Source organism: Trichoplax adhaerens, genomic scaffold (assembly GCF_000150275.1).
Source record: "Trichoplax adhaerens TRIADscaffold_1 genomic scaffold, whole genome shotgun sequence".
Taxonomy (NCBI): Eukaryota; Metazoa; Placozoa; class Uniplacotomia; order Trichoplacea; family Trichoplacidae; genus Trichoplax; species Trichoplax adhaerens.
In genome coordinates this window covers 8,950,865-8,965,326 of record NW_002060943.1, presented here as the reverse complement: position 1 = coordinate 8,965,326, position 14,462 = coordinate 8,950,865, and the positions used below count along the sequence as shown (strand labels likewise).

Genomic DNA, 14,462 nt, shown 5'->3' with positions numbered 1-14,462 from the left:
TAGCCAGTAAGCCTATCATGATACAAATCAAAACAGCCACAATGATGTAGGCCACAATCAAGTGAGTATGAGATTGTTTAGTATAAATGCGTTCGTTCTTCATTTAAGATATTGATATTTGTAGAAGAGAAAAAAACACTACTGAACAGAGCTTGGATCATTCATCTACAAATGATGAAGAAAATTAAGACTTTTAGTCTTGACAAGTGGCCAATGTTGATGATACGTGTTCTCTATTCAAAGATGTTAAGACTTTGATCTCTAATCCGGACGCTGTGGTAGGATTCGACTTCAATTGCTCTACACTACACTGTGGCCAGAATTGATTAAAAAAAGCAATTGTTCAGTAATCACTGAGCAATACATTATAGAAGATACAACGATTAGGACAATATCGTTCGGAGTTGCTAAATTATGCAATCTGACAAAGATGTCACTGTTGCTATAGCGACTTCATTGTCTTTCTCCATCTCTGTCTCTCCTACCCCGCTACCATGGATTACTAAATGCATCTAGTAGTCTATGATTGCCATACACTATGGAGTAAAGGGGTGTAGCAAGCTTTCTAGATCGGTTGCAAGCCGTTCAGCTATAATATTGCCTTTAATTAGATCTATAAACTTTCAAGGCATTTATTCTCAATTTTGGCTTAAATTTTACGTCTACAGATCATCGCAATTTTAATCAACTGGTTCTTGATATTTCTATTCATTTTTACTGTAGTATTGAGTTATTTTATCTCTTTGAAATTTGTAATACAAATCATCAGTCACAGGTACATGTACGGTCGGTTTCAGCAGTATACAATTCTTTGTGCATTAGTAATCTATTGGAATAGCCAGACGATGGGGATAATAACTTGTGTGGCTATCTGACTTCGATAAAAGTGAGCTATACAAGTAGCCTCTGCAATCCTGTACTAGCTTTACCACCTTTTGTCCATAACCTTTATTACTGTAGTATTATTTGTTATGTATGTAAGAATACAGTGACTTGTTGTACTGCACCTAACGTGTTAGCATAAGATAAGGTAATGAATTACTAAGATAAGGGTATAATACGCCATTACAGCTATACTATTTAAATGCAGTAAATCCTAAATAAAAGAGACTTTTCAGTAAGCTTACTAGTAGGAGTGTATCAAAGTTCCTCGTGTTAACGTTAACGACTAAGAGTGGAAACACAACGTTATTGAGTTCACTAAGCTTGCTAGAGAACTGATTTTATTACTGCAGAATGTATGATATTTACAAGACATACGTGTATGTAGTGATGTAACGAGTTCTATCAGATATCTAGCTCCAAAAAGTAAAAGAAGCACTCCACGCAGGTCAGGAGTAACCATGATTATAATTCGAGGGTAGTAAGCAAGTGAGGGGACTAAGGGAAAAGGAATAGCAAGAGAGGATATGTCTTTAAAAGAGGCTTTATTCGAGGGGTGATGAAGGCGTGCTACAAGATTAGACTATTGCATATTATGAAAAGTACAGACCCTAAGGGTCTCTAATGAAAAGCAATGGAAAATGGGATGCAATAGCATGGAGATTAAGCCTTCTTCTTTCACAGTACCTTGATGGATGAGAATAAGTTATCTACTATGCTGTACTGTACACTAAAACGAGTGTGATATGTGCAGTACCACTAAGCATGTAAACTACACTAAAGTAAAGTAGATAATAACCGGCACAAGCCCGAAGATGTAATACTTTTGCCTTCAATTCGGGCTTTAGCAGGTTGAATGCATATTAACCGAGATCGGGTTTTAGCCATGTCATATATAGTATGAAGCACTGTAGTTGCAGATAGGTAGTGCAAATTCAAGACTGTTAAATAGTATTGCTTTTGCTGTAATACATATACATGTTACGTAGCTATCTCGGGATCTCGTAGTGTGTATTTGCAATAATTATTTTATCCTGATCCTCAATCATCTGCATATCGTGATTGATTGTTATCCTACTTAGTCTACAGTAGTACATGTAGACTAGCATGCAACTCACGGACCATAAGCATAGGATACAATTGCATAATAGAGTTGATTAACTTTACTTCCTAACCTTAATTCATTAATTATTTAATATTCTACTTACTGTCAGTAAATAAGTAAGCAAAGTATCACGAGATGTAGGTCTAGACTGTCTGGTATTAATTAGTGTAGTAAGATTCTACTTTGTTCGGCTAGTGAACAAGTACGCAAAGTATCACGGTTATCACTCTACTGAATTGTACTTTGGATCATGGACTACTATGGTAGATGATGCAGTACACCCACTAATCTATGACTGCATTTACACGGTACAGTATAGTAATGCACTATTGAATGTATGAGACTGCATTATTCAGTAATTTAAAATTTTACCCACTACTATATGGTAAAAAACTTTCTAAATCTTTGAAGTCTTTTTAACTCCATGATAGGATGCACGAATTGAATGTATCCTTTAATAGAGTGAAACTTTAAAAAGTTATTAAATCACTTGCAATGGCCGGTGCAATACTGTTATACGATTCGTAATTAATAAAGCGTTATGATAGACTTATTTTCAAGCAATTATAATCCGCATCAATCTTTTTCGATCGGATCAGAATAAAGTAAAAGCAGCTTAGTAATACTACTTCTTGATCAAACTGTATATCAGGTTGAAATGAATGCTTCATGCCAGGTAAACTAATAGTTAGAGGGGTAAATTGTACTTAATATGCATTTACGAAGTACCAATAATATAGCTGACGAGAATAAAAGTGGCCAAATTCTAATTTATTATGAAGTCAAAGACTTTTGAAGATTGAGATTATTAAGTAGATAGAATTTAGAGATGATTTACGCTTGTATTATATTGTACGAGGATATTATATCACGTTGTAGGGCGAGATCGGAGCTTCTTGATTTTTTCCACGTAATATCGTCACTATAATTTACACTAAAAATGGTATATTGAACCAACTAGAAAGGAGCATGTAAAATATTCTGAGACTATTACAGCCCATATACGAGTACATTAGGTTTACAAGTTAAATGCAATAAATGCTATACGACAACACTAATATTCTACAGCCAAGAAATAGCAATACCGTTTTGTAATCAGTATATATATAACCTTCGAAACATACTTTTCTGGCAATAAGAACTTATATTGAACGAGAGGTGTGATGACCTGAAACAAGAGCATTATAATGGTTTCTATTATTTATAAAATTTACAAAGTGTTAAAGTAATTATCTCATCTACATCAGTACAATAACAAATAGCGGTGGAGATTGTTTCACTAATTGCAAGAAGAAATTTATGTCTAAAATCCGTTTAGGTTATCAATCTCTATCGATTTATTCTGACTAGCAATGAAATTGATCAATAATTTGTAATTAGAATATTCGACAACATTTCTCAGATATACAATAAAATATTTCTACTCTGAGTTGTCCACTTATATTCACAATATTATATAAGGAGGATTGCCAATCTGTTACTATCTTTGTCAGAGTTCGTCTTCCATTAGAATCAAATATCTTAAAGAATAGCAATATAACCGAAGCTATTCGTAAGTTGAACGCTAATTGCTACCTTTGATGGAGTATTTTAAAATTGCACACATTAAATGCAAGTAGCATTTATTTGTATTGTAACACAAATAGTATTTAAAAAGCTTTACTTTCATTTTACAGTAAATGAAAGATACACAAAATCGCATCATTATTAAATTAAATGATAATTCAATATTAGTTTCATGCCAATATCCTTGCTTTTAAAAATCTAGATCTTATTTTTATATAACAGAGAGCTTTATATGGAAGCATACTATTTATTTATTATAGTACTATAACAAGAATTACCGTTTTTTATTAGTAAACTTTGTGTACAGATATCAGAAAACAAAAAAATGATAATAACAATTACGGGTTAAAACTTATTTTATTAAGTTATCTCAAGACTACAGAGTTAAATTTAATATGGAACGTCCTGATAAGCTGTAATACAGAAGCTTTATTAAGTTACTCTCTTATCAAGTTTACACCTTAAAAGAATTACGATACCGATATAAGTTCCATGTCTGATTTTATAATTGACAAATAAAAACTCACATTTAGATAAAGTTGAGATCACAATGCGAATTAACCTTCATATCTTACATGATCATATATTTTGATTTCAAAACCAAAATTACCTAATTAATATACCATCTTAAAATGTTATTATATTTATGAAGGATATCATTCCTGATTACATTATCACCAAATGAAATAAATTAATTTCCTTTAAATGATTGCATTTTTCTTATACTGTGTACTAGAATGGAACCTTCACAGTTTGAGATTGATACGACGGAGTATTTCAGGCTTCCAATAAATTTGATTTTATCAATTTAAACTTCGGATCCAATGTCTGTCTGCTGTTAAAGAAATCTAATTCGCATACTGTCAACTCGACGATTATAATATCGTCAATGTATTTATTCTTCGAAATCAGGCGACTTTCTGAACTTCTATTTTATAATCATGTGAATCATCTACACCATTCTTAACGCCTTTGTCGTGTGTAGATATCAAGATGGTTTTCATTAACATTTTTCATTTTTATTTAAAATTCTCGATCCTGACCTACACATCTTAACTAGTGCTATGGTACAGTATTTAATAGTCAAGCATGTGCATTAATACACACCAGATGTCAATTGTTTAGTTAAAGGTTAAAATTCATATGGCCAAATAAAATCGGTAGACAATAAGCAATCCAAGTAAATCAAATGCTACGAATAAACGTTTCCGAAAAGATAAGACATCAATTTTTTCCGTTCGTATTGTCTAAGTTTGCTTTCAAGTTTTCATTAAACTTGAAAGTAAATACTTATATTTTTATCCAGAAACTGATATCTTAGTAGAGATGAATAATCAGCCATATTCTCTGTTCAGTAAAGGCTTAAATGATAGACTTACCAATCGAATTGATATTTTTGCTATGTAATCTTGTTAATATTACTTTTTGTTTTGGAAAAGATAAATTAAAACCCCAACGACCACGGAAACTGTCAAAGCAACAGTAATATACGCGATAATTAAATGCATTTTGGTGTGATTTGGCGAGAATTGGACCGTTGATTCACGACGTGAAACAGATTTTGGCTGAAAATCAGCGATATTATCCACGACGACATAAGCTGCGCTTGAACGAGGCATTCTGCTTGCTTTCTGTAATTTAGTATTTGAGAGAAATTCTAAAACATCGAGTAACTTAGTTAAAAAACTAAAGCTATGAGTAAATTCGTTATAGCAATAGCTAGTACCAAGTATAATGGATAGAAAATTATACCATCTCTTTGAAAATTGTTTTAACACCACTGGATATTGGATTTTATTGTTCAATATTACTATTGGATATCGTGACGTAATGGATAATTATCTATAGTTGTCGATTCTAATATATTATACGAAGAACAATATCTAACTTGATTAAAGTATAGTTATTAGTATATCTGTATTGCATCAGTAACGATGTTGATTTTAACGTAGACAATAAACGAAGTTGTTACCATGCGGCCAACTGATTCACTTGTATACCTTATAATTGTACACAAAAATTTTTGGCATATCAAATTGCATAGAGTTGTTTAAGTGGAAAACAATATGTAAGCGAACACGAAAGGAATGTGATTGCGACTACTGTTTCAAAAATTATTTGGTTTTAATTATTGTCATACTGAACGTTAAGCTATCATAAATATTTAAAAAAAGGATAATTCAGGTCACTGAACTTTAAACAGTAGAAGAAACTGAATCTTGAGACTCTAAAATATACAAGTTGATAATAGTCGGTTAGCATATGGTGTATCTGTTATTGTACTGTGAGGGATTCGTATATAAATACATTCGTTCAAGGAGAAAGAAGGGCTGTTTGTTTCGTATCTCTTTGTAGTTTAATACATACTTAAACGGAAATAAGTGTTTCAATTCATTAAATTTTATTAAAGTAAGTTCTTACGGTAGATTTTAAAGAATCCTTACAGTATAATGATAAAACTAGAAAACTTAAAATTGCTACTCTATCGTTTCTAACTGTATAATATGAAAGTTAACAAAATTGAAAAAATTTTAGGCCATTAAAATGTTTATTTTACTTGGTCTATCAAAATTTATGCCTTAAAATTCTGTTTCGGGTTGAGTTGCGACAAGACAGTTAACCTTATCCAGGAATTTTTAAACTCGCATACTCGTAGCTCGTTCTTTATATAATATACGTAAAATAATATTAGTAAAACGAAACATCTTGTATTTGCCAATTTACTGATCATGAAAATCCTATTTTGATGACGTTGTATGATGATCTTGAGGGATAGCTATGATATCGTACTCAATGCAAGATCAACTACTAAATATCTCTTAGGTTAAAGGCTTTTAGAATAATTTGTTTGAGATGGTATCAATGAAGCGATTGGATGCTTTGCCAACGCTATACAGTCATTGATATTACATTTTAGATTCTGGCCGTTCACTTGAGCGGAAAGGTTAAACGTTCATTTAATTAAATAAATTAGCCTTAATTAGAGGCAATTGTTGACATTTTAGGGGCTGTCAGAAATCTAAATACTCGATTATTAAGATACGAATCGAATTGCCTCCAAGATGATCTATTTTAAGTACACATTGGAAATTTTACTCGATATTAATAAAATAAAGTACAGTGCATACCGTGAAACAAGGAATCTTCAAACTAAGAAATTTATGCTTGTGTTTAGATCATTTATGATTTAATATTTCAAATACAGTCATTATTGTATTGGTAAGACTTTTATTCGATATAATAAAAGACAAATAATACCATTAGTTCTGATACTACATTTGCGATCAAAACGTGATATATTCCTGTAATTTCCGACCGGTATTCTAGTATATAATAAATTTTGTCAATGCTACTGGACTATAAATTGAAAGACGAGTAGTAATAGTGTGAGAACTGCAACTGACGATCAACGGTAGCATTCGTTCGCGAGTTAATAGTTTCTAGATTAAAAAGATTGCGTATTCCCACTACTATTTTAATTAATCGATGGAAATGGATGCTATTATAGAGCTTATTTGGAGGGTTAACATCTTTATAGATACATCATTACTGTTCTAAAGGTAAGTGCAATCTATAAATCTAATTGCAAGCAAATATATTTACATAAGATAATATGTAACTTAGAAATGAATGATTATTAAAACCCACAAAATGATACTATTCCTAATAATAGGGTTAATTCAAAAAGCCGTCCTTTATTCAAAGGCTAAGCAAATATACAATATACTGTAGTGTACCTATCTTATTCTATAATTTAAAATAAAAGTTGAGGGAGAACGTTACTGCTGTATAAACAACCTGTGGCTAAAATAAAATGTAGATTGCTGAAATTATAATAAAGATAAATGTTCAGCTGAAATTGTATCATGAATTAAATATCCTGACCGATCTAATGTCGGGCAATAACAGAACTTAATATAAGAATTTATAGTCGATCATTTCCATTATTTAATAAAAAAATCTCAATTAAATATTCCTTCATTTTTTAGTTTTTCAATTGTTTTTCGAAGCCAATGACTTGCTCTATTAGAATTTATTTTGGTGAAAGAAAATTTAAAGTTTTCCCTCTCATCGGAGTCATTTTGAAGTGCTTCCTGGAAGACGATGCTATGAAGTTGGATAAAATCTCTAACCTATGTTACATTATAAGAATAGTGTGTAAATTTGAGAGAAATTATATTGTTGATGCCGATGCGGCTATTCATTAGATCTAAAGTACGTGTATAACCAGGGAAAATATACGATACGACGATAAAATATTTATGCTCTAAAGAATAAAGTAATCACTAGTAAGTAATACGAGTATTTCAATCGCAAATAAGCTAATGTAGACAGCACTGATCTATTTTGTAGACTTTTATGGATAACATAAATTAGGGATAGGTTTAGCGGTAACCAGATATTTACACTCAGGGTTTTTCAATAAGAAAGCAGGCTCGGTGTTGTATACTGTAAATCGTATGCAATGGACGTTCATTACGGTAGATTAACATGTAAACAGTCATAAAATAATAAAAGAGAGTATGGTAGATAACATTTTAAACTTTATATTATATAATAACTGTAACAATCTAGCTATAGTACGGCAGACTACTATGATCAAATATATGAGTTACTCAGCAAATTTTTTCCACTAGTATTTTAAAGCAACTCAGCACCATACTGATTACGGTAATCCACACTCTGGTAAAGTATCTTAATGCGCTGAAATTTACATAACGATATCTAGATTGATGAATAAAACAACATCACTGTACAATCTAAGTTTACTGGTTATGCAAATATTATTAATTTGGAGAGCTAATACAGTTGTTGCTGCGAAAGAAATATAAGGATTGTTAAATGAAAGCCAGAGAGAGGGAATATTAGACTATGGAGCTTAATTTAACTAAAATTTAGAATGAAACATATTCATGCATAAAAATTCATAAATCTCAGTTTGATAATATTACTAACATAACTTTCTGTCACTTTGCTGACATTTATAGAATGATTATAATTAATCTTATTTGAATTACCTCAAGTGTATTATCGTGTATTTCAGGTTGTTGAACAAGATCATCTAGTATCAGTTTCATGGTTACGGGAGAAGACCTAATTTAGAAAAAATTTGATCGTGATTGCATAAAGCGTTAAAGTATCTCATTACCATAAAAATCGCTTTCTTGCTTATCAATTATTTTATAAACATTTATTTCCTAAATTACCTCTCGGCCAATTGTTTCCAATTCTCTGTCATGAAGTTCAAAAGGCTTTTTCTATGAATCCTATTCCGGCTAATTGCTACTAGTATATCTTTTAGATCACTAGGAGACAGCTCTTTATTGGTAAGACTGAGCTCTAATAGGCTAGATATAAAATGAATCAACCGTTATGTACCTGTATTAGTTTTCTAGATATAAGCTAATAGCATATTGTAAGCTGACATAAGGATAATTGTTATGATGGTTATTCACCTCTTAATTAAGAATTGATGAGGAGTTGATGCCAGAGCTTTAATCATAGAAATTTTTTCCCAATTCCTCTTTGACATTTTATACTGGTAAAATAAGCTGTACCAATTAGCTGGTGTTCCATCACGAATAAGAGCTAGTAATTGTTTTTCTAAGCTGTCTTCCTTATTGCTAGACAGGTTAGAGCACTTAATTTATTATAATATAGCACAATCAAACTGGCTAGCAATTAAATTGATAAAGTTTTAAATTTAAAGAGCTATTGTGTTTATAGTAAATGTATTAGATAGAATAAAAGTAATGTAAAAAACATCGACGATTAGCGGATGTTAACTTAGAAAGTAATTCAATAAAACGGCTATTATATATTCTGCTATATTTTCGGCTATCCATATAAATATTCTTACTCATTCTGGGAAGATAACTGGAAGCTATAATCATCCATTTCCAGATTATCTTTGTCTAAATCGGGCGGTGGCTTTAGTTTCAGATATGCAATGTATTTCTAATAGCGCAAGCGGAGGCGAGAATTAACAAAAGAATACGCGTATATATCATAAATTGTTTCTAAGATGATGTTATGTAAGGGAATTCTTGGCTTAATCTATATTCTTATGATAACTTTATTTATTAGTAAAAATCATGCTTTTTACGATATTATTTACTAGTAAATTATCTCGATCAGCCTTTCTTTGTAAAGACGAACGAATTTTTTTCAGGCAATTGTATGCCATATCTCGTGGTAATTCATCTTTCTCATGAATAAGATATTCCGTTGTACCGAAGAAAATATTAATATTTAACTCGCCAATTCTATAAGAAAGATACAGCCTGTCATTATTTGAATATTATATTTGCTACTTTCATGCTAAGAATTATCTTTTTATAGCCTCTTTAAAGTATCAAATTTGTACTAACTCAGCCAATGCGCAGGAATCGGTTATTAGGTCTGCTCTGTCAGAAGGGCTTAATTTCTAACGTATGGAATATAGCACATAATTGAAAAAACGATTACTACTATAAAATATATTGCTTTTCATGAACATTCAGAAATTATGTTAAAGTAATTGTTAAAAGTAAAGAATTAGGACATTTACCTTATGATCAATTTTCAGTAATTGAATAAGTTGATTCCACGTATCATGATCATAATTTACACAGTAATATCCGGAACTGTTGACATTGGCTTTAAACCATTGAAATGGCGACTTTAACGCCATTGAGTCTAATAACGAATTCAAAATTAATAAATTTCTGAACGGAAAAGACTACATTTGCAATTACATGGTACTATACGTGTAGTCTTACCCGCAGAACGTTTAATTAAAAACTTTCCATTGTGTACCATGTTCGTTCTGAAGGTGAAAGGTATCTGACGGTCTATCTCACTATTAAATGTTAATCATAATGAATCCCGAAGAAAATTCAAGGGATTTTATTAGTATAATTGAAGGAGCAAATATCGAAAATCACAGAAAAATATGCACATACGGCTATCGATAAAGAATATATTATAAATTAGATATCTTGATCTTAATTTATGCTATCATAAGATATTAAGCATACAATACAGTTATCCTTATATACAGATTAATACAAGCAATGGATCCGAATATGGTCGTATTTAATTTTCCATATAAAGAATTAAAATAGACTATTTTCTAGCTTATTAAGAACTGAAATATAAAATTATGTTGGTTACCTATTCTTTGTATCTATGGAATTCTGCTGAACTTTACGTTTTTGTGGATATAACGAAACGGAAAAGGTTACTTTATGTCGATTTCGGTCTACTAACGCCGTGATAATGGGAAATCCAATCTTATGTATCCAAGGCTTCATGATTGAATTGATATCATAATGTGTTACCTAATAATGAAATAGAACCTCGATTGTTATATAGGAACTACCGAAAGTAATGATTCTAATATTTATAGTTAGCTGTTGCTATCGATCAGCAATATCGCTGCTTGATATCATATTCCCAATTACCTGACTTAGGGAATTCCATAAATCAGCACCAAAAGCAGCATTATATTTAAACTTATTTAAATATAAATTAACTCCTTTGAAAAACTTTTCTCTACCCATGAATTGTTCTATCATTCTAAGCATGCACGAGCCCTTGAAAAATTGAAAATGAAATATTAGTATTATTACGAAAATTTTATTAAATGTAAGAGTTTTTAGCTAGTAGGGCACTTAGGCAGTAAACGGAAATTGTATTGTGCGTTGCAAGTGAAATTATTAACGTGGTACTAGTCTAATATAATAACAGAAATGTACAGTTCCTTGTTATATGTACTTAATTATTAATAAAATCTCGGAAATCTTAGTACTTGCATGCATTGAAATAATAAAGAAATAGATATTATTGTGGGAATAAAAGGATACTCTTTGATTCTTTACGTAAACCAAAAATAATTGTGAAAAATTTTCTGTCTTCAGATATTGGAGTTATATTATAATTAAACTCACAAACAAATACGTAAGAGGTACTCCTATAATTGAAACTAAGCTATTTGAATTGTTGGTGGCAAGCAAACAATTCATGCTTGCTGTTTGCAAGAGTAGGATAGAATAAAATGATATGGAAGTTATTGAGCTGGACGGAAAAAAGTCCTTCATACTAACTGCTATTTATAATTGTATGAACAGATAAAATATAGCTGTAACTGAAGAAGTTGACGAATACAATAAGAAAGAATAAATTTAAGATTCTATCGAGTGTAGGTTTTTATTAGATTAGATTTAGTTACCTTTTGATAAATGATACCGTCAAATATCGCATTAATTTGCGCTGGAGTATCCACGGGTGTGGAAACACTATGAGAAGTGCTGGAGATATCACGTTTTATTGCCCCTTCCCATTTATTTCGAAAGAATTGCAATTGCTAATGTCGTAAAATATCTTAGTTTATTAATTAGATACTTTGATCTTAATAATGAAGAAGATATCTTATGTGCAAATTAAATTTGACGGTAAGCTAAGTAGTTTATTTGTGCTGACAAATATTCTGTAGTATAATATCTTACTGCAAGTTTAGGTGATTTCAGATAATAGGCAGAATAGAATTCCATAACCGTTGCGAAACCTTCCTTCAAAAATAATTCACTCCACCACCCTATTGAAACCAGATCTCCAACCCACTTTTCATAATAAAACGAAATGTGAGCGTTAAAGCTTTAATATATATTGTATTATCCTCATTGTTAATGAGAATTTTAGATTAAAGCTTTATAGTATATACCCTCTACAGTATGCTCCGATTAAGATCATAATCGATTGACTACGAGAAGGATCAGGAAAGAACATATTCACTTACATGATGAGCTATTTCATGTGCTGGAGTTGCGGTAACTCTGTGTTTGTTGGTACCAGTCTTTGGATAGTAAAGGCAAGATTCTTCCGGAAATGTGATCAACCCCCAATTTTCCATGGCACTTATTCCAGCTTTCTTGACACAGACAAGGTCTAGATATTTTAATAGAAATCAAGATATGTAGGCGAAATTTAGACGGATGATACTATTCATAATGTGAAAAAACTCCTAATCATTTTTTAAGAGAAAAACTCAGGTTTTCATAGGAATACAAACAAAATATTTTTAATTCTTTAATGCTTAAGTACATCGAAACCTTTAATATAAATAACGCAAGTATAATGAAGCAGTAAGTCGAATAAATTTTTTACCTAGTTTTGGTAACGGATAGGAAACCCCAAAAAGCTTTTCATATAACTCCAGCGATCTTCTACCATAATCGAGTGAAAGTCTCATTTGATCTATCTTAGCTGGTGCTGCCCAAGCGCGGATCTATATTTGTAAACCATCCCAATTAATATTATTTCTATAGAAAAACGACCAATATATGCGATACAAAGTCTATAAATACTGGTAGCCGATCTCTACTAACTATATTAAAAAATGATTCGCTTTTTCTCTACTTCCTGTAGCAAATTAACTAAACCAGTATTATTGGTGATCTTGAAATTAATAGCAGTCTACGTCTACGTACACATTTACCTTGATGGCGATCAATGTACGCGATATAAAATCTACAAGCTCTCGGTATAGTAGCGGATCTCAACTGACTATATTTAAAAATGATTCAATTTCTCTCTACTTCTACTAGCAAATTAACTAAATCAGTAATTATTGATATATCACTACTAGTGGTCTACATCTATGTTATATATTTACCTTGATACCTGTTGATGTTTTCGTACTAATGTGGGTATAATTTAATATCGTATAAGCAACTACATAAGAACTCATTCGAGGAGTCGTCTTAAACTCCGCTTCAGCGCTACTATTGGAAATAATCCGATCAGTTTTCAATGGCATATTCGAAAGAACACCATATTCCCTTGGTCGAGTAATAAACAACTTGAACGTAGCTTTCATAGACGGTTCATCGAAACAAGGAAATGCAAGTCGGGTGTAAACAGGTTCAAAATGTGTAACATAGGCATATCTAATTGATAAAGTGAGAAAATCATCACTTAATTATTATTAACTGTAAAATTGAAATAAAACAGACACGATGGACTATAAGCAGGGAATGTAGTAATAAACTTTATCATATTAAATAGAACAATGTAGACGAAAAGCATCCTATTTGAATTACTCAAATTGCTATTCAAAGACTACTAGATCCAAACTCGATAACCATAAAATGATTATGTTATTATTAATAAAGTCTTGACATAGAAAAGTAGTAAAATAACTTAATATTAATCCTTTCCACTTGCAAGTGTAATGCTATCAACAAACCTTATTTCATTATTACCATCTGTGTATGTACTACGATAGAGTCCATTGATCGAATTTAGATAGATCTTACTTCGAAACTGAATAGTCAACGTATAATTGACATTTGGTAGTAAGTCTTGGTCGAATTGAAGGTATCGTAGTTGTAGTAGTGAGCTGTAGCGATTATCTCGAATTTGTAACTTGTTGCTAACATTTGAAGATAGAGCTATATTGACGGATAAAACGATGGAATCGTTGTGGTGAAAAACAATAAAATTCGTTTTCCTTGCACAACCAATAACAATTTGACTATGACCGTGAATTATCAAATTGTCTAGATCATGTCTAAGGTGCAATTGGTAATGTATGGGAAAGATATGCTTGGGTAGACGTAAATCACGATAGGGAAATTCATTAGACGCTATTTCACGACGATATTCTTTATTAAGACTATTCGAATTGGATGAAAAGCCGGCTGTATTTGTATCTTCTGTCAGTACAGATGTGGATATCGCCACCATTAAGAAGACACTGACGACCGCAACAGCAGCTAGGGCGGAATAATTACGCTTCGTTACATTAGCATTATGTTCAGAGTGGATTTTCGGACATATTTTAGGCGATTTAACCTTTTTTCTATCGCTGCCTCTCTCCGTAGTATCACGTAAACTCATCATATCATCCATCTTGATAACCGACTTG

At 31.4% G+C, this 14,462-nt stretch overlaps 1 protein-coding gene across 1 annotated transcript; it reads right to left on the bottom strand.

The window, feature by feature from the left end:
- Positions 1–7,515: 7,515 nt before the first annotated feature.
- On the bottom strand, positions 7,516–14,446 carry TRIADDRAFT_52314 (uncharacterized protein; the record flags this gene model as incomplete). Its single annotated transcript, XM_002108108.1, has 17 exons — positions 7,516–7,686; positions 8,572–8,647; positions 8,761–8,901; positions 9,010–9,177; positions 9,414–9,511; positions 9,672–9,819; positions 9,925–9,980; positions 10,104–10,231; positions 10,315–10,394; positions 10,709–10,875; positions 10,999–11,130; positions 11,766–11,900; positions 12,043–12,156; positions 12,333–12,481; positions 12,701–12,821; positions 13,209–13,482; positions 13,782–14,446. 17 exons carry the CDS (start codon positions 14,444–14,446, stop codon positions 7,516–7,518), a joined length of 2,823 nt encoding a protein of 940 aa, XP_002108144.1.
- Positions 14,447–14,462: the final 16 nt, after the last annotated feature.